This window comes from Thalassophryne amazonica, chromosome 8, assembly GCF_902500255.1.
Source record: "Thalassophryne amazonica chromosome 8, fThaAma1.1, whole genome shotgun sequence".
Lineage (NCBI taxonomy): Eukaryota > Metazoa > Chordata > Actinopteri > Batrachoidiformes > Batrachoididae > Thalassophryne > Thalassophryne amazonica.
In genome coordinates this window covers 61,419,700-61,440,347 of record NC_047110.1, presented here as the reverse complement: position 1 = coordinate 61,440,347, position 20,648 = coordinate 61,419,700, and the positions used below count along the sequence as shown (strand labels likewise).

Below are 20,648 nucleotides of genomic sequence, written 5' to 3'. Positions count from 1 at the left end.
ACCCAGTGTAAGCTTGTGCCAAATCAACATGCAGATGCACCTCGGATCTGCTGTGGTGACCCAGAATGAAACATGGACGAAGCCAAAGGGACTTATATACAAAAGCACATTTTGACTGTTTAATTTTCCCTGCATTGTGGTGTTGTACAGAGGTAACATAGGGGAAAATAAACATTTCATCCTCCCATGGCTCAATGGGAGCTTAAATTTTTATTTATTTATTGTCTCAGACAAAAAAAAATCTCAAACACATCAATGACATCAGGGGGAAATTATATTCAATTAAATTAATAACAAGAAAAGGGTAAAAAATTAAGTTCTGTTCTATAATTTGTATTTTTGGCAAAAATGCATCTGTCTTTCACTGCCCTTCAGGTGGAATTAATTACACACTCAAACTGTGTAACTCAGGGAGCATATGAACCCACTCTTATGTTTCATTTGCAACAAAACCATATTTGGAGGCACTGTGTCCAAATATGCATATGTCGATAAGGGTCAATCAAAATCTGTATATTAGACGTCAGAATCTGAAGTCTGATGCTTTCTGTTGAAAGTTTCTTTTTTTTCCTCCTCTTTGCACCAGATCATTGCAGACACACGCACACAAAAAGCGGAGCACTCTGTTCAGTTTTGGAAATGTACAGACCAGCATTCAAATGAAGGCAAAACCGGCGATGAGTGGCTCACCCCATTGACCACTGTATCACACAGTGATAATTGTGCTGCTCAAACACATTCACAGTTTTACTTCTGGCTATGGACTTAATTATGGAATCATGCTGGTTGGTTTGGGAAGGAGGAAGGAAATGGCCAAGATGGATGGCATCATGCTTGGGGCATGGTCACAGGATGGCAGGACGTGTGAGGACGAGGGAAGTCTGCGGTGCCCTCTGAAATAAGGCTAGCTGGAATACAGACATCAGCAGGCTGCACAGTGGATTTATTAATGCACCTTTTGAGGAAATCAATGTGGAAAACCTGCACATGCTGCAGTCTCAGGAATGTCACTGAAGCAGGCCTTTTTCTCACTCGCTCTGACCAGAGATCATATTTAGACTCCAATATGGCTCTAAAGTAATGTTAATTTAGTAGACAGAAGTATAAAGAGAAAACTGGTGATTTGTTCCATTTCTCTATTTTATATAACTGTAAATCAAATCAAATTTATATTTTCAACAATTGGTGAAGAAAAACAATGTGAAGGTGTCTTTTGGGTACTGTTGTTGAATAATTAAACAATCCATTAATAATTGATTAATCATTGCTCCTCTCAGTACTAGGAAATTGTCCTGGCCATTTTTTTTTTACTGTTACCTGACATTTTACAGATGAAATAATTATAGTATAAAATAATTAATAGATTAACTAAAAAAAAAAAAAAAAAAATTCTTTGTGACCCCTTAATAAAACAGATTTTTTTTTTTATACAAACACAACAATTCTGATTTTATATATAAATCCTGACAAAGTTGTACTTAGACAGTTGAAACCTTTGTTTTTCCTTTCTTCTTCTTCTTTTTTTAAAAACTAAATTCTTTTTCCCCTTCGAGTCCACACAGCAGTTCTGATATGGATCTACATAAAATTTAAAATCAAAATCTCTTGTTTACTTTGCATGTAATGACAAATATGATCAAGAATACTCAAGAAAGTGATAATTCCTCCCTGATCCAGATAATTAATAAAATCTAATGGGTTCTTTGTGTCATAATCATTCATTCCTATGAGAGTCAAAACAATTTGTTCAAAAGGCCTCCATCTCTATCTAAATTGGAAGCAAACTGCATTTCTGGACACGTGGCTGACTGGGTTCTTCCGCTGATAACGTATTTATAGCAACTGTATGTATATTTAGCTAATCTTATTATCTAACATTCGTCACTGGTCTTATCTGCTAACAGACTGCAGTTGTAAAACTCAGGATTGTATTAAACTAGAGGCTTCTACACTGGTGCTTCATTTTCTTTTCAACTTCTTTTGTAATTAATTTCTGTCAAGAAAAAGTCTTAAAAAACTAAAGAGGAAGTGAGAGTCATCTGCTATTTAATGATGTGAAAATGACTGAGGTTAAAAACAAATCACTTTTAGAGGAACCAAGACTTTCCCCTTAAAAAGGGTCAAATTAAGCTCCGCTAAACCATCTGGTCAGTGCAGACACTAATGCGCTGCACCAACACAGAAGCTTAATACATTTTTCACAGGATGCCCGGCAGTGGTTAGACTTATCCAAGAGTTAATGGATCCTGAGTGCACAGTGGCAGTGGATCCTCAAAGGACAACATGCTGTAGACCACATGCTGCAGAAATAAAGCTGATTACTTTAACCCAAATGATAGAGAAAGCATTTTCACGACATAACTGCAGTAGCAAAATCAAACAGGTCCCTACTGAATAATACAAACCGAGGCAAACCATTACACAGCTTATAGTGCTGTGTGTGGTCCAAATGATGGAGACTTACCCCATGCAGGGGTTCTGTAGCACACCCATGATCCTCTGAATCCTATCCATGGCTACGCTCTCCTGGAAACTACTGAGACCTGCGAAAGCACAAAGTTTGACCATGAGCTGTGAGCTGTGCTGACAGCAGGACTGAGTCTACGAAACAGATGGACTGTGTGAAATGTTTGTGAGGGAACACGCTATGCCTCTTTGGCCTGGAAGTGTTGGGTCACACAAGGTTTGGATTCGACAGAGATCACAAACTAAGTACTTTGAGACCCTGTGTGAAAATGGCGCTGTCTTTACAAGGCTCACTAAAACAACAGCTGGAGAACTGCAGTACAGTGTGTTCTCACTTGCCTGTGCTAAACATATAAGTTAAATCTGAAGTGTTACACTGCTTGTTTTCAACTCTTAATCAGGAAGACCGCCCCCCCCCGGCTCATCTAAATCTCCAAGGCCATTTTGAAACTGTGCAGTTAGTTCTGAGCCATCTACGCCAAAATGGGCTCTATTGTAAAACAGAAACACACATGTGCACAAAAAACAAGAAATGCTTGTGGTTACTTGACAACCCAAGCCACATACACACACAAAAAAAACTTCAGACATCTTGTTCTCGCATTTCATTTCACATGTCCGGGACACATACAGTGCTCCTTAAAGAGAGGCGGACTGTCTACCCAGTCTAATGTTTGCCTCTGAGGCGTCTCAGAGGTGATGAGCAGCGATGTGGTTTCACCATGAAATATTTGTCCTGAATAGTACACAAAATATCTATTACATTTTTTTTCCGTTCCAAAGGATACAAAGAAAAAACATGACAGACTTACGTTCTCTGTATCTGCCTGATCGCAGTCCATTCAAGATTGATGACAGGGGATGAATGTAGCACTGTAGCTCCATGCACTAAAAGCAAAAATTGATTAATTTATGCACAATAGCTTAGCAATTAAAAAAAAACAAAAAAACTTTCAAAGTGACATCAATACACCTTAATTGTGTATTGCTTACTACAAAAGGGCGCACATCAAAGGTTAGATTGTCTCTAAAGTACTGCGTGTTCTGTTGACTCACTGACTGAATCATTCTAGAGTTATGGAGAAAAGTGTGACTAATTCTGCTTCCACAGTGACGGGGGACGGTCTTCATTACTGGAACTGTCTACAATCACAGGGAAGTTGATCTAGAGAAAAGGACCTGATCTACTTTTACCTCCTGTGGTAATCAGACATGAGTCAAAGAGGTCCTCACCTTACTGGTCAAAATATGCTCTCTCTCCGATACATTGGAAGTGAGCTGCCGTTTCTCTTCGTCACAGCTGTGTTGTCTCTTCAAGGCTTCCTGAGCATTTTTACCGTTTGTTTTTTTGTCCTCTTTCATCTGACACAGCCCATGCCACGTCTCTGCGCAGCCAGACGGAGATCCCCGGCTGGAGACTGTGCTCCTGCTGTCGTCACCCTCCGTCGTGGCACCGTTTCGGTGGCAGCAGCTGTCAGACGGGCTCAGGTGTGGTGGTGCGCTAGGGGATGGCAGATTCGCTATCTGGCTGCGCTCTCTGGTGCAGTCAGGCTCCTGTTCGCTCTCAATGTCATCATTATCACTAGCCAGCCAGTCAATGGAAGCATCTGAATCTGTCGCAGACATATTGAGCTGCAGGCTTTAACCAGCACTGACCATCACTGACCTGACAGAGAGACAGATGGTTATTGTCCTACAACAATGTGACAATGTGAGAGAGAGACAGAAGTGACAGATGCCAAACTATAACAAAGACATTGAAGCTTGGAGCAGCACACAGTTGAGGTTTTTTTTTTTGTTAAACAAAATGTCTCACATTTATGCAGTATTAGAGATAGTCCAATAAAATTATATATACATAGTGACAGCACATTTTAAAGATGCTCCATTTAAAAAAAAAAAAAAAAAAAAAAATGCTTGCATATGGCTTCGATCACAGACAAACTGGGAAGAGTGACATTTGCCGTTTGGTATGCTTATGTATTTTGGGTCAGGGATGAAGGCTGCGAAAACAGAAAGTTGATAGGTCAAATATTTGTGGATAAATTTGCAATTTTAGCTAAGCAGTAAACAATGGACATTGTGTTGCAATGCACCATAGGAGTTTGGGGTTTTGAGGTTTTAAATGTTGTTATTGTAGTCCAAGTTAGTAACAGTGTTGTTAGTGTCATATTGTTATTGTGTTGTTGTAGTTCAATTGGTTTCAGTTTAGTCAAGTGTCATGTTGCCGTTACCATGAATGAGAAGTGTAGTACGTTTAATGTCTTCCGCCACTGTCTCCATTTGTGGGTGCGTAAAAATTGAAGCACCTGCTTGCGGCAAAATGCTTAAAAAGACAAAGAGTTCTCTGTGTGTGCATGCGTGTGTGTGTATAACTTCGATCACAGACAAACTGTGGAGAGCTGACATTCGCCATTTGGTATGCAAATGCATTTTGGGTCAAGGAAATGGAATGTTGATAGGACTAATATTTTTGGAGAAACTACAGATATTAGCCAACGTTGCTAATTACATTCTGGACTAACATGCCATTCCAGCAGGGAAAATCATTTTTATATTAAAAGCATGAGTGCGTGATTTTATTTAGTAAGTTCAATGTAAGTACATAATGTAATTGTAAATGCGTTAATAAAAATACATGGATGACACAAGAAAGTGAAAACTTAGTTCCAGTGTGGTCCATTTAAAAATCAAATGACAAAATAGGAGTAATAATCAAATAGGCTCCTCTCCTCTGGAACCAGCTCCCAATTCGGATCAGGGAGACAGACACCCTCTCTACTTTTAAGATTAGGCTTAAAACTTTCCTTTTGCTAAAACTTATAGTTAGGGCTGGATCAGGTGACCCTGAACCATCCCTTAGTTATGCTGCTATAGACTTAGACTGCTGGGGTGTTCCCATGATGCACTGAGTGTTTCTTTCTCTTTTTGCTCTGTATGCACCACTCTGCATTTAATCATTAGTGATTGATCTCTGCTCCCCTCCACAGCATGTCTTTTTCCTGATTCTCTCCCTCAGCCCCAACTAGTCCCTGCAGAAGACTGCCCCTCCCTGAGCCTGGTTCTGCTGGAGGTTTCTTCCTGTTAAAAGGGAGTTTTTCCTTCCCACTGTCGCCAAGTGCTTGCTCACAGGGGGCCGTTTTGACCGTTGGGGTTTTTCCGTAATTATTGTATGGCTTTGCCTTACAATATAAAGCGCCTTGGGGCAACTGTTTGTTGTGATTTGGCGCTATATAAATAAAATTGATTTGAAATAAAATAATAACACTAATAATAATTGTGTGTATATGATAAGAACATATACATTAAGACAGTAAATTATCATTTAAAAATTATGCAATTAACAGGAAATAAAAAGTGCTGAGTTCTTCCTCTAAAAACTGTTGAGTTGTAAGGTTCTAAAAACATTCTGGACTCACATGCCATTCCAACTCATTATAGAAACTGCATAATTTATTACCACCCTTGAAAAATGTCAGCTACCTATTTTATAAACACTATCCAATTTAGAGCCCGTGGAACCCCAAGTGCAACGTGCTTGTAAACTTTAAAACACTTAACAGCAATTCATCAAATTGATGCACAAATCCTGTAAATCCATTATTATAATAAACCACTGCTGCTCAATAATTTTCAATATTTAGGCAGTTTCCTACAGGATTTTGTGAGACTATCATGGGTTTTCCGCATCCTTTCAAGGGGTTCTGGAGATATGCTCTCCTGGAAGAATATTTGGTGCACTTTAAAGGTAAATGGCTTAATCTAGTGCACTTTGAGAGCAAAATGAAGAGGCCACAATGATGAAGAATGTTGTGCTCTTTGGTTATAGTGCATCCAGAAAGTATTCACCGAGCTTTATTTTTTTCCCCACATTTTGTTATGTTACAGGCTTATTCCCAAATTCATTTCCTCAAAAATTCTACACACAATACCCCATAATGGTAATGTGAAAAAATGTTTTATTTTATTTCATTTTTTATTTATTTATTTTAATTTTAGATTTTAGCAAATTTATTTAAAAAACAAACAACAAACAAAAAACTAAGAAATCACATGTACATAAGTATTCACAGCCATTGCCATGAAGCTCAAAACTGAGCTCAGGTGCATCCTGTTTCCACTGATCATCCTTGAGATGTGTCTACAGCTTAAATGGAGTCCACCTGGGGTAAATTCAGTTGATTGGACATGATTTGGAAAGGCACACACCTGTCTACATATAAGGTCCCACACTTTATAGTGCATGTCAGAGCACAAACCAAACATGAAGTCAAAGGAATTTTCTGTATCTCTGAGACAGGATTGTCTCAAGGCACAAATCTGAGGAAGGGTACAGAAACATTTCTGCTGCTTTGAAGGTCCCAATGAGCACAGTGGCCTCCGTAAAAGGAAGACGTTTGGGTCCACCAGGACTCCTCCTAGAGCTGGCAGCCCATTTAAACTGACCGATTGGGGGAGTAGGGCCTTAGTCAGGGAGGTGACAGAGTGAGCATTGGGTTAATGGTCACTCTGTCAACTCCAGCATTTTTCTGTGGAGACAGGAGAATCTACCAATCAGACCTGTATGGGAGAGTAGCCAGACAGCAGCCGCAAGTGCCTTTTACTAAGGAATAGGCACATGCAGCAGGAACTGGGAGACTAGTCAGGATTGAGGGAAAGATGAATGTTGCGAAGTACAGAGACATACTGGATGAAAACCTGCTCCAGAGCGCTCTTGACCTCAGACTCGGGTAGCAGTTAGTCTTTTAGCAGGACAATAACCCTAAGCACACAGTCAAAATATCAAAGGAGTGGCTTCAGGACAACTCTGTGAATGTCCTTGAGTGGTCCAGCCAGAGCCCAGACCTGAATCTGATTGAACATCTCTGAAGAGATCTGAAAATGGCTGTGCACCGACGCTCCCCATCCAACCTGATGGAGCTTGAGAGGTGCTGCAAAGAGGAATGGACAAAACTTCCCAAAGATGGGTGCACCAAGCTTGTGGTGTCATATTCAAAAAGACTTGAGGCTGTAATTGCTGCCAAAAGTGTATCAACAAAGAATTGAGCAAAGGCTGTGAATATTTACGTACATGTGGTTTGTTAGATTTTTATTTTTAATAAATTTGCCAAAAAAAACAACTTTTTTTCATGTTGTCATTATGGAGTGTTCTGAGTAGAATTTTGAGGGGAAAAAAATGAATTTACTCCATTTTGGAATAAGGCTGTAACATAAAGTGTGAAAAAAGTGAAGCGCTGTGAATATTTTCCAGATGCACCGTAAGTGATGACGACAGGGCAAAGAAGTCACATCCACACTATCTCTCCATCTGCATGCCCGCGTGTCAGTCTGCTGGTACACACTCCTGCCCAGCTGGTGGTGGTAATGCACCAGAGACTGTTGATATAATGGACAAATCCTCCATGATGTCACCCAGAGGTGTTCTGAAGAGAACCGGAAGAGCCATTGTGAAACTCAAAAAGTTCTGTTCTGGGTGTTGCCACGTTGGCAGTGCTTACTCTGCCTGCAACCAGGCTAGCCAATAAATTGGTTAAGAGGAGGGGTGTGAAACTTTCAGTATCTCACAATTTGATTTGATTCAGATTCATGGGGTCATGATCAGATTCAAAATCGATTTTTGATTCAAAAATTGATTTTCAAACCTAGGTACACAGAGCTGTTAATGTCAGGATCTACTCAAATGTTCTGCAGTGTGCCAAGAAAGGTGGTGTGGCAAATTATGCCATGTACACAAAGTTTACCTAAAATTATGTAGTTTTATATTTGGAAAAAGGCAAATCTATGAATAAAGGTATTCATTTTCCGCGGTCCATGTTAATAAGCCGAGCTAACTTGCATGAACTGCAATTTTTGCTTTCTTTTGAATGACTTAATTTTGATGGCCAGAGGTTGGAGCTTATAATGCACCAACATGATCCACATGATAACTTCTGCAGTAACGATATCTGTTTTCTGTTCTACACTGTTAAAAATACAATAAGGTTTACTAACATTATTTACTTAAAACATTATGTTGTCAAAACACATTGGTGTTTTGAATATAGGCATGCGCTTCCAAAAGCATGAAGGGTGGATGGGGCTGACTGGCTGACGCTTTGCTTAAGATAGCGATCTTTTATGTTAATAAAATTGGTGTACAAGTACTTTCTGGCTATTATGAAAGTGTGGCAGAGCAAATTAAGACTACGGAGGGCCTGCGCAGTCCAGATATTTAGTTATCATTTGGATAAGGGGTAAACCTTTAACAGATGTCAAATTTCTATTATTATCTTGCAGTCTCTTGCAGGAGCCAAAACATTTCACTGAAATGTCCTTGACGTGACACCACAGGTTAGACTAGAAAAAACCATCCGCTCAGTGCAATTCTTAAACAACAACAAAAAAAAACCCTTGTCTTTCCAGTATGCACGTAGAGACACGTTCTGAGCACGAGAGCAAGTGGCCACGGTGAAAGCCATTTGCTAGGACCACAGTGACTGGTTTGTTTTGCAGAAGCAACACCTAAACTGGCAAGCAGATCATCACCACCACAAATGATAAACACCAAACAGTCTAGTGTCTACAATGATCCTGTGCTGACTTAAAACACCCAGCATAGTGGCTCTAAACTATTTGTCAGCATGAATCTCCAAATCACAATAAAACAAACTTCTTTTATTTCTCAATGAATGTAATCTAAATTTTATTGACTATCCATCACTGGCCTGGAAGCCGCTACCACTGCACTCATTCATTGTTAGCTTGTTTATTTAGAGAGCCAGTGGACCGCCACAACGCCGCGCACTGGCTCAGACAGCAGACAACCCCCCCCCCGTCAGGAAAAGTAAAAGATTTTAATCAGTACTGTTTGGCTCGACCAGTCCTTGAACAGTGAATAAAATAACACAGATGTCAGTGCAGTTTATTCTGGGTATACGGTCGAGGGTTGACAATTATCATTCTTCATGTAAAATTTGAGAAAGGCTGCCTTCTATAAAAAAAAAAAAAAACACACACACACACACACACAACAGAGCAGAGGCTTTACTGATAAACCAACAACACTGGAGGAAATCAAACAGTTTAATTATATATATATATATATATATATATATATATATATATATATATGTGTGTGTGTGTGTGTGTGTGTGTATGTCCCGGGGTATACGAGACCACAGTTGTCCAATTTTACTGCAAACAACATTACTAGTGTGTCACTAGGTTACTGTAATAAAAAGATGAGTCTATTTTGAATCCAAATATTGGAATTGCACATTTTTATCAAAACATGGTATATTTAAAACATGTAAATTCACTGAATAGTTATGTACTTTTTTCAAGACTAGAAAAAGCCCGTGGAAACTTTCCTTTATGTAACTTAAGTATGACATTTACAATGATATATTCCAGTGAAAAAGCGCAAGCAATTTTTGAGGATTTAGTCAACCGAAACAGTGACATTTTTTAATTCATAAATGATTAATAAAAGGAAATCCTGGTGATCAACTAATAAATTAATTTAAATTAAGGTGAAATCTTCAAGTACACATTCGCAAGATTGCAAACATCCCATTTTTAAAATCACTCAAGCACTCTGGAAATACCAAAACCTACAAGTTTACACATCAAAATGCAAATAGCTGCTATAATGGAACAAATTCCTTTGAAATGCTCCTTTATGATGTCATTGTCTCTACCTGTGTAGGTGGGGCAGACAATTATTCAATTTAAACACAGCAGCAACATAAAGGATAAGATTCGGTTTCAAGCGTGCTTACCGTGAAATAAAGCTAGCGTATGAGGGGTTTTTTTTTGCTTTAAGAGCTCCTGGACAGCAGAAACAAAAGACTTCCTGGTCCGTCAGAGTAAATTTGGTAGCGTTAAGATTATGTAAAGCCAGGAGCCGCTCTGAAACGTTACATCATTCACCCTTCGCCCACTACAACCGCTCTCTTCCTTTGTCGTTTAGAACTAATCCTTTCTTTCTTTCTTGTTTTGTTTTAAGCGTAGCCCTGTCGTTACGTACCTCCTCGGCACGGAGCGGCGGGTCTGTTTCTTTGTTCGGCAGTAAATCCGGGCGGCTGCTGTCGGGGTGTAAGTGACTGAGCAACCAGTCAAACGGCGCGTGCAGCTTCTCCCAGAGCAACGTGTCTGCAGGGGTGGGGCTACGGGACAGCTGCGCTCTCATTGGCTCCTCCAACCTTCCCGTCGGACGAATGGGCTTCTGCGCCCGAGGCAGCTTGGGCGCGATAGGCGAGCTCGGTTTACATATGCAAACAACATGCAAAAGACGCCAACACGTGGACACGCGGATCGGTTTCACTCCAGCAGCTGGGCGAAAAGTCAATCGGGGGTGAGTTTGGTCGTTGTGGAGAGCCATTCTTCTCCATTATATCATCTGCCTGATGGCTGACCTGTGTGGTATGCCAGTAAGCTGAGCGGCGTCAGCACATTCACCAACACTGCAGGTTGTATTCAAACACACTCGCATCAAAATTACACTTTTCATTTGTGTGTGTGGTTTTGTGTTTTTAAAAAAAATGATGTGCCAGGGGTGGATCAAAGCAGCCAAGGGCCCTGACTGGGCCCCTAAAATCCCAGCTGTGATTATAGCACATCATAATCACAGAATGTAGGCAATTACACAAAAATAAAACATTGCAAATTGAACTTGTGACATCTTTAAGTACTTAAAAAAAAACAAAACATCTGTTTTAATGGAGCTGGGATTTTTTTTAAAGGAGGGTTAAAAAAAATACACTTGTTTTAATTTCTGTGCGCAACCATAGCGCACAAGGGGATTTTGCTTTTGGCCCTGTTTCTGTTTATCTGTTCATCCATGTGTGAACAAAATGACTCAAAGACTAGGGGAGGTGGTTAAGCGTTGGGCTTGAGACCAGAGGATCCCCAGTTCAAATCCCAGCCTGACCAGAAAATCACTAGTTGCTCCCAGTGTGTAGTGGGTGCCTTGCTGACCCAGCATCCTGACATTGAGATGAATGTGAGGTGTTGATGTGTAAAGCGCTTTGAGTGTCTGATGCAGATGGAAAAGCGCTATATAAATGCAGTCCATTTACTTTTAATTTGATTCTATCCAAACTTGATGGAATTGTTCAGCGCAGCATGTGAATGGGAAATTTTACAGAATTAGACTTGGAGCATATTGTAATTCTTTGTGACTGTGCAGGATTTCTGAAAGTGTGCAAAACTGTGGTCTGGAAGCAGAACCATTTAAACCATTTAAACTTTATATGCTTTTCATAAAAATTAAGCACGACCTATTTATCCTAATCCATCCCTAACCCTAAACCACTTAAGATAAAGTCATGTGCAGGGTTTTTAGGTAGCACAGACATCAGGTTTGGAACTTTATTTTGCGACCAGAAGCATGCAATGCCCCTCCAGATATCTTGATCAGTTTCAGGACTGTAAAAAAACAAACAAACAAGAAAATAACCCAAAAACATCTCAAAACAAAATGATTGAGGGTCAGCCATGGACAAAAATATTTCATTTTAAGGAAAAATTACTTAAAGGTCAAGGTCTGACACAGAGGGATATTTAGAATGTTGATTTGGGGGAGTTGGTTAAAATATACCCGTAATTACTAGGAAACACTAATATGAATCCATACATCAACTTTCTATTAGTTGCATGATCTTTTATCATTGGTGACTTTGAAATGTCAAACTCAAGGTTATAACACAGATTATATACATGGTTGGGTAGGATTACTTTGAAATGTAATCCAAAAGTAATCAGATTACAAATAATCCAAATGTATGTACATACATACATGTAATCCACATGTATTCTTTCAAAGTAATCCTACCCAACTTTGATTATATACATGGTGGAAAGGTGGTCTGTTCGTCAAGAACAAAGTGGTTTGATTTTGGACAGACTTCTTCAAATGTCAAGGCCACATAGAGCCATATGTTACAGTGACACTGGATCACAAATAAATCATTTGCATGAATTTGTGTCAAACATGCAAGATGTGGGTGTTGCATACTCTGAGTCTTCATTCTAATTAAATATTTTTTCTTTAGTAAACATAAAAATAATATTGGTGTTCCCCAAGGTGCAAAATGTTGCATTAACGTGTTGACAGTGGAACAACTACTACTACTACCTACTACAAAATGTTTCATTATAACATAATCTCTGTCATCTTCTGGGGTAGACTGTAGATGATGGCATCACACACTGTAATTTTACAGTTTAAAATAGATGGAAAACAGGGAGCTCTCGCTCTGATTGTTGCTGAAAAAGTCAATGTTTTTTGACGTTACGGTATAATTTCTCTAATATCACATAAGCTATTGACACGATGTCTTTCGCTATCAGAAAAATTAATTTCAGTTTGTCCTTGTCCCTGTGGCAAGTGGAAACATTGGAAAATTTTAAACATTCAACGGTGTATACAATCATGATGTGGTGGTGCTGCTCCCATCCTTTTAATTAAAATGATGGAACATCCAGGTTACCATCTGCTGCATACCGCCAACATGTCAGTGTAGCATAATGTCCAATCATACAGTGGGTTGGTGTTCTGTTACCACTTGTGAGTATGTATAATGACTTACTAGTGATAGCATTTAATATTTTGTGGAGAAATATTTGGGGCTATATGTGATTTGGGGCCCTAAGACTTCATCTGAGGTAAGCCTGTGTATTAATCTGCCACTGGATGTGCCCCATACTGTGAAACACATTATTTACTAGAAATAAATGTGATTTGGAATTCTTTCAGAATTCTTTTCAAAGAATTCTGGGCATCTGATGAATGGAACAATGTAATAGAAATAATTCTAACTATCATATTCAATTCTAATTATCATATTCAACCAAAGCTTGTTTGTCTTTCACATTCTTACATTACTCAAAAGACTCGTTCATATGCCCTTTCTTTCATTAACATTTTGAGGCTATTTATAGACTCCGATCCACTTCCAGCTCACACATCTGCCACACTGCTACTTTGTGAAGGAACATATGTTCTGGCTTATTCAACTCACTTTCATTTCATTAGCGATGCTGCTGGAGGCATACGCTCTTGTGATCATCTTGGTCTCTGTGTAACTATGTTTCTATACATGTATGTCAGCAAGATATGTTAAAGGTGCAATAAATGGTATTTTAAACAATATAACAGCCATCATTTAATTTCTATATAAAGCTGCAGTGGAAGCAATGGCGTCCTGCAAAGAGAATGAAGCAACATTCCCTCTGCATGTGTGTCAATCTGAGTTTTTCTGTTCCTTGTTTTCACTGGCGTAACAGCCAAATCCCACCCTGTGAAATATTTACCCTACCCCACATTTATAAAGAGACTGTATTGAATGACCACCCACATAAAAGGATGCATTCAAAATGGTAGACCATAGCAGCTTTGCTAAAATTCCTTTCACCAAGAAACTACATTCAGAGGATTAAAGGGGCTGTAACCACAAATGTGGGTGGATTATATCAACAAAGGTCTGGATTTTCCCAGATAGGGAGCCCTTAGAGTTGCTGAAGGGAAGCCGATGTTTTAGGCTGTGATGTGACATCACACTAAATCATTTATAGCTCCTTTAAAAAGGCCTCATCTGTTTTTGATCAAACTTGGCAGGTACATTGGATGGGAAGAAATGATTTTTATTCAGTGGTCAAAATTCTGGCCCTATGCTGATAAGAGCGAAGCGCCGCATAGCAACGCGAAGCTCGCTCTTATGGTAGATGAAAGCACAGAGTGGAAATGGCACAAAACAATCCAGAAATGGCACAAAAATCACAATCTGGAAATGGCACCAAAAAAAAAAAAAAATCACAATCCAGAAATGGCATAAAATATCTGCCCGCAAACCGGACAACTGACAAACCATCTACCGATGATAGACAACGGCACAAACTGGAAATGGCACAAAAACTCTGCCCATGGTAGACAAAGCAGAGACAAACAGGACAACATTGTCTTACAAAGCTACAAACCGGAAATAGCACAAAAACTTCTACCCATGGTAGACGAAGCCACAAACCAGACAACATTGTCTTACAAAGCCACAAACAGATGGCAGGTTCTGCAACAATTATTCAATTTTAAATTATTGTTTGACGATATATACACGGATGTTGAAGAGCTTCGCTCATTAATGTCAGCGACATCGAACATATAATGTGTGAAATACCAAGTGTTCCAATACTTTTGGAGGGCACTGTATCCTAACCTTATAATGAGTGTGGTAGTAAAACTGTTTTGTTTAAGAATGTTTAATTTTCAGTGTTGCTGCACTTTGTGTGAAATCATAGTCATATTGTATACTTTCTAGCTTTAAGAAACACTATAAGAAATCAGGAAAAAAAAAAATTGTGGCAGTCAGTAACGGTTACTTTTTTAGACCAAGCAGAGGGAAAAAAAATATGGAATCACTCAATTCTGAGGAAAAAATTGTGGAATCATGAAAAACAAAAGAACGCTCCAACACATCACTAGTATTTTGTTGCACCACCTCTGGCTTTTATAACAGCTTGCAGTCTCTGAGGCATGGACTTAATGAGTGATAAACAGTACTCTTCATCAATCTGGCTCCAACTTTCTCTGATTGCTGTTGCCAGATCAGCTTTGCAGGTTGGAGCCTTGTCATGGACCATTTTCTTCAACTTCCACCAAAGATTTTCAATTGGATTAAGATCCGGACTATTTGCAGGCCATGACATTGACCCTATGTGTCTTTTTGCAAGGAATGTTTTCACAGTTTTTGCTCTATGGCAAGATGCATTATCATCTTGAGAAATGATTTCATCATCCCCAAACATCCTTCCAATTGATGGGATAAGAAAAGTGTCCAAAATATCAGTGTAAACTTGTGCATTTATTGATGATGTAATGACAGCCATCTCCCCAGTGCCTTTACCTGACATGCAGCCCCATATCATCAATGACTGTGGAAATTTACATGTTCTCTTCAGGCAGTCATCTTTATAAATCTCATTGGAACGGCACCAAACAAAAGTTTCAGCATCATCACCTTGCCCAATGCAGATTCGAGATTCATCACTGAATATGACTTTCATCCAGTCATCCACAGTCCACGATTGCTTTTCCTTAGCCCATGGTAACCTTGTTTTTTTCTGTTTAGGTGTTAATGATGGCTTTCGTTTAGCTTTTCTGTATGTAAATCCCATTTCCTTTAGGCGGTTTCTTACAGTTTGGTCACAGACGTTGACTCCAGTTTCCTCCCATTCGTTCCTCATTTGTTTTGTTGTGCATTTTCGATTTTTGAGACATATTGCTTTAAGTTTTCTGTCTTGACGCTTTGATGTCTTCCTTGGTCTACCAGTATGTTTGCCTTTAACAACCTTCCCATGTTGTTTGTATTTGGTCCAGAGTTTAGACACAGCTGACTGTGAACAACCAACATCTTTTGCAACATTGCGTGATGATTTACCCTCTTTTAAGAGTTTGATAATCCTCTCCTTTGTTTCAATTGATATCTCTCATGTTGGAGCCATGATTCATGTCAGTCCACTTGGTGCAACAGCTCTCCAAGGTGTGATCACTCCTTTTTAGATGCAGACTAACGAGCAGATCTGATTTGATGCAGGTGTTAGTTTTGGGGATGAAAATTTACAGGGTGATTCCATAATTTATTCCGCAGAATTGAGTGAGTCCATATTTTTTTTTCCCTCTGCTTGGTCTAAAAAGTAACCATTACTGACTGCCACATTTTTTTTTCCTGATTTCTTATAGTGTTTCTTAAAGCCAGATAGTTGCCATTTGAAATGATGTTAGTTTTGTGTCATGTCTGTGATCTGCATTTTTTGTACAAAATTAAACAACTGAATGAACATCCTCCGAGGCCGGTGATTCCATAATCTTTGCCAGGGGTTGTACATATTAAATAAGAAAATACTTAGTCTTATTCAAATGAGTTTGAACATTTTATTATTGGTGACGTTTAAAAGCCTTAACTTGTTTTTCCCTTTTGCTGCATGGCCTACTATCCACAGGGAGTCTTTGACTTTTGTCTTTTATTGTTCACTGTGACTTATTGCTTCTTGGAGCCATTCATTGTGTGTATTATTTCAATACTTCTTGCTCCTCAGAAGATTTAATTTATTATTCATTGCTAGCTGTTGTACCTTGGAGCTGCCCATTCTGTTTATCATTTATTGGTGTGCCCTGCTCTTTGGGGCACTTAATATGTTCATTACGCATTAGGGCTTCACCTTCTGAATTCATTCAAATTTCTTATGAGTGAGTGAGTGAGTGTTTATGATTTCTGTAATGTGGTGGATACAGTGACATGTGGCACCAGCACATGCTCCCAGACCTTATGTGACCTCTTTTAAAGAAAAAGACAGACACTTGGTTACTATTAAACAATATCAAGTCATACATCCCCTTCTGTTGATCATATGACTTTTGGCCTTGAGGAACCTTCAAAGGTCAATCTTTTAAATATTTTGAGGATTGTATTTCAGATACAGTTTTTAGGAAGGTCCAATATAGCTATTTGGCACAGATAGGCATCAGAGCCTACCTACTCAGGACTTATTCTTCTTTGTCCTATAGAAGACCCTGAAGCCCATTGGTGCTGGTGCTTATACGCACAAACTGGATGACAGTCTATGATAGTGGAGCAGATAACCGAAACAATCCTGCAAATGGTGATAGAAGCATCAAATTTGGCACAAATACTCCTTAGATATTACTCTTTTGAAAAACAAACAACTGGTCAGTTGAATTTTCAGTAGGCAGCCAGGTAGGGGTCAAATGAAGAATTACACAGGGGTCAAAATTAAAAATATGCTCCAATCATATTGAAAGCTACACCACATTATTTGTCTGATCATAAAGATTCCAAAAAGGTATAGTTTGGACTATCTGTGACTGAATGTTATGGGGTAAAAAACACAAAGGTGACAAAGGTTAATTTCAGTTTGTACAGGGGTCAAAAGTTAAAGTTGCTCCAATTTTGGTAAAAAGTGATGCAAATTATTGGTTGAGCTAATAGGACTAATAAATGGAATAGTTTTGACAGTGTTGAATGCTTGGTCTCCAAAGTAAGGGTCAAACAAGCTCTACGTCTATTGGATTCTATGACATGTGACATATGTTACCCTGTAGTGTGATAAGTAAGGATGATACATGGTCCAAACAAGTGATACAAATTATTGGTTAAGCTGATAGGGTTAATAAATGCAAAACACAGAACAATATTATGGTAACAGTGAAACATAAATAAATAATTTGCATGAATTGGTGTTAAATATGTATGAGTGACCAATATTCCTTAAGTACATCGGCAAGGACATTTTACGAATACATCTTTCTGTGAGTGAAGATGCAGTTAATATCTGTTGTGTACATTTAAAAAAAATGTCTTTGTAAATAGGCAACAGCTGGACACGCTTAGAAGTGGTTTCTGTTGGACTGATCTGATGGTGAGAGTTGGATCATGACAACTCTATCAGAGGTCAGATGAGGATACTGAGCCTGGAACCAATGAGTCACGTACTGTTTCACAGCAAATGTGCTCACATGCCTTTGGGATACGCCCTTTCTACAACAACCAGCCTCCCGCCATTGTCTCAGTCAATGCAGAATGACAATTAGCTAAGTCACGCGAAACTATCAACAACCCATTGCCATGTTTTCACCTCACTCAGCTTTTTTTTTTTCTTCAAGGCTGATCACACACACACTGGCCAGTGTTGACCACCAGCTGCACAGATCCGTGTGGGTTCTCTGCTCTGTATAATGAGCCTCTGTCATGCTCTCGGAGCACTTTGTGGTCGTGCGATCACAGCGGAACGAGTGTGGCTGCTTGGTTGACGTCAAAACAAGCAGGCGAGACCAGAGTGTGTGTAATGGCATCGCGGTGTGACGATGGCACCCTGCCGACCCTGCAACACACCCGGCTGATAGGTGCGGAGTGACACACCTGTTTGGCCAGAGAGTCCACTCCTGCAGAATTTTAATGGTGATGAAAGTTGCTGCAGGCTTGAAGCAGTCAGAAGAACCAGACCTTCCATGACCCCAGACTTTGTGACGACGACGACGAGCTCCCTACGGTTACCCAGCAACTCTCATTTCCCTTTTTTTCTTTGTCTCCAAACAATTTCCCCTTCACTGTGGTGTATATCAAATCCATTTCAAAGCACAGGAAATAGATATTTTTATGGATCAAAGCGATATTTCAAACACATGTATGCTGCACTAAATCCCAAAATGGAGTGACAACAGACTTCATCTACATAAGGAACAGATTTTCAACAATTACTCCAGGATCTTTTATTGATTCTCTGCATGTTTTACATATGAAAGGGGTTTTTGGTGTTAAATCGCACGCTATTGTGCATCTTTCAGACCATATTGCCTGTTATCTCCGGGAGTGTTTTATGCATTCACAATAATCATCATCCATTCAATTCGTCTGTGCTTCATTATTCACTTAAAGACCAACAGCAGCATTTGTGCATTCACCTCAAAATGGGAATTCTTTCATCTGTGCACGCTTCTGTCAGGACCGAGATGAGTCACGCAATACAAACTGGCATTGTGATTTTCAATTTGTCAGAGAGGCTGGTTGACTGTCTCCCACAGCGACTGCTTGTCTCCCGCTTTCATTCATAAAAAATGTATTTAATTAAAAGCCAGATCAGACGCTCCTGCGTTTTTTTTTTTTTTATGGAACATAACCAAATATTAGTTTTAACCATAAACCTTCTGTGACATCACCCTTAGCTTTTCTGAAGAGTGAGTTTGAAGCTGAAATGGAGCAGTTACAGATATCGCCATCATGGCATGGTGTAGCTCCTGGTCAGCTCATAAATAGTTATAGAGGTGGAGTTTAGGCAAGACCAATGTGACAAATGAAGCACAAACAAGCTTCCCATCTCATACTTACTAAACAAGTTGAAGCCAGAAGGCTAATTTTGGTTGTGGAATTTGACTAAATGCATGTTTTTGCGAGCTGGATGGTGATTTTTCAAATAGGTTATGACGGCAAATATTGCCTCAGTAACCGTGGCACCATCAGTGATACGCCAATATGATTGGATAAAACAAAGAATAAATGGCAATACACCCTTTTCACGGACAGGTAATATTTTTCATACCACCCGAGTAATCAGCCAATCCGGACAGCGGAGCGGCGCCACGACGAAGAGGCGCGGTCAGAGGAACTGTGAAATACTGGTGAGTCACTATTAATAATTTCTTACGTTTCCAACCTCGTAGGTTGATCTTTAAAATTCACTTTGTTAGTTCTAAAAGCCATCATAATTATTTATAGGAAAATGTTCTTTTTTTCTACTAAGGTTTGAACTTTGAGTGTTGACACAGGAGAGAAAAGGGAGAAAATGTTAATGCCTGTTTGAGAAAAGTGTATAAAGTGTGTAGTGAGGGGTTTTACAGCCTTAAAAATTCTATAATAATTTCAAAAAATAACGCTGACTGCTCGCGGATTTCGTCTATCATGGGTTATTTTTAGAACATAACTCCCTTTCGCGGCCTCGCAGTTTCGCAATTTTTTTTTTCAGTGCAATTTTGCATGCTTCTTCTTTTTTTTTTTTTTTAACAGCGCATTGTGTTCTGCGTCCTTGTCAGGCGGGCAATTTCTCTCACTGCCTCCGATTCGCTTACTGAGTCTGCGGGCTCGGTAAGTGCTGCAGCGGGCCACTCACACTGCCCCCCTGTCTGCTGTGCCAAGCTGCATGCAGCAACAGGTCCAGAGACTACGCTCGCTGTTTTGATGCGCAGTGCCCGCTACATGGTCTCGGTAACCGCAGCCGCAGAGCTCCGTGGCCATGACTTGGATTCTTTGCGGGTCCCACATCCATACCCCCGGAGGCAGTGAGCGAAGGGAGAGCACGCGCATTGTGTTCTGCGTGCATTTATCATTTATAGGTATATGATAAAATCGTTATCAAGTTACATATTTTCTCTCAGCAGAAATAGTGGAGCAACAACTTATTAGATGGTCCATCAACACGGTTAACTGCCCAGCAAGCTACATCATCTAAGATATTTGGAATAAAATGCCCAAATACGGTCATGTGCACAGCAGCTAGCTGCCTTTGCTAATGGGGCCTTGAACCTGTCAGAACCACAGACATATATTTACAGTATATAACGCCTGAATAGATACTTGTCATTTGATTGGTGGTTTGTATGTCACGTAACATGGATTATTTGTACCATTTGCCAT

The 20,648-nt window shown here is 39.5% G+C and overlaps 1 protein-coding gene and 1 long non-coding RNA gene across 3 annotated transcripts in view; one reads left to right on the top strand and one right to left on the bottom strand.

Annotated features, from left to right (window-relative positions):
* Positions 1-10,591, bottom strand: part of LOC117515743 (circadian-associated transcriptional repressor) — a 20,431-nt gene extending 9,840 nt beyond the window's left edge. Inside the window, exons 1-4 of one of the 2 annotated variants that reach the window (XM_034176447.1) lie at positions 10,475-10,591; positions 3,700-4,132; positions 3,279-3,354; positions 2,465-2,543 (exon numbers count right to left, since the gene is read on the bottom strand). In XM_034176447.1, the coding sequence (XP_034032338.1) occupies positions 2,465-2,543; positions 3,279-3,354; positions 3,700-4,092 (548 nt within the window). In that variant the 5' untranslated portion in view covers positions 4,093-4,132; positions 10,475-10,591. Of the gene's footprint in view, positions 1-2,464; positions 2,544-3,278; positions 3,355-3,699; positions 4,133-10,226; positions 10,430-10,474 lie in introns of those variants that run through there. The other variant, XM_034176448.1, reaches the window with a different exon arrangement.
* On the top strand, positions 7,863-20,648 carry LOC117515744. The gene is made up of 3 exons (XR_004562220.1): positions 7,863-7,873; positions 10,334-10,338; positions 20,567-20,648. It is a non-coding gene; the product is annotated as an uncharacterized LOC117515744 (long non-coding RNA).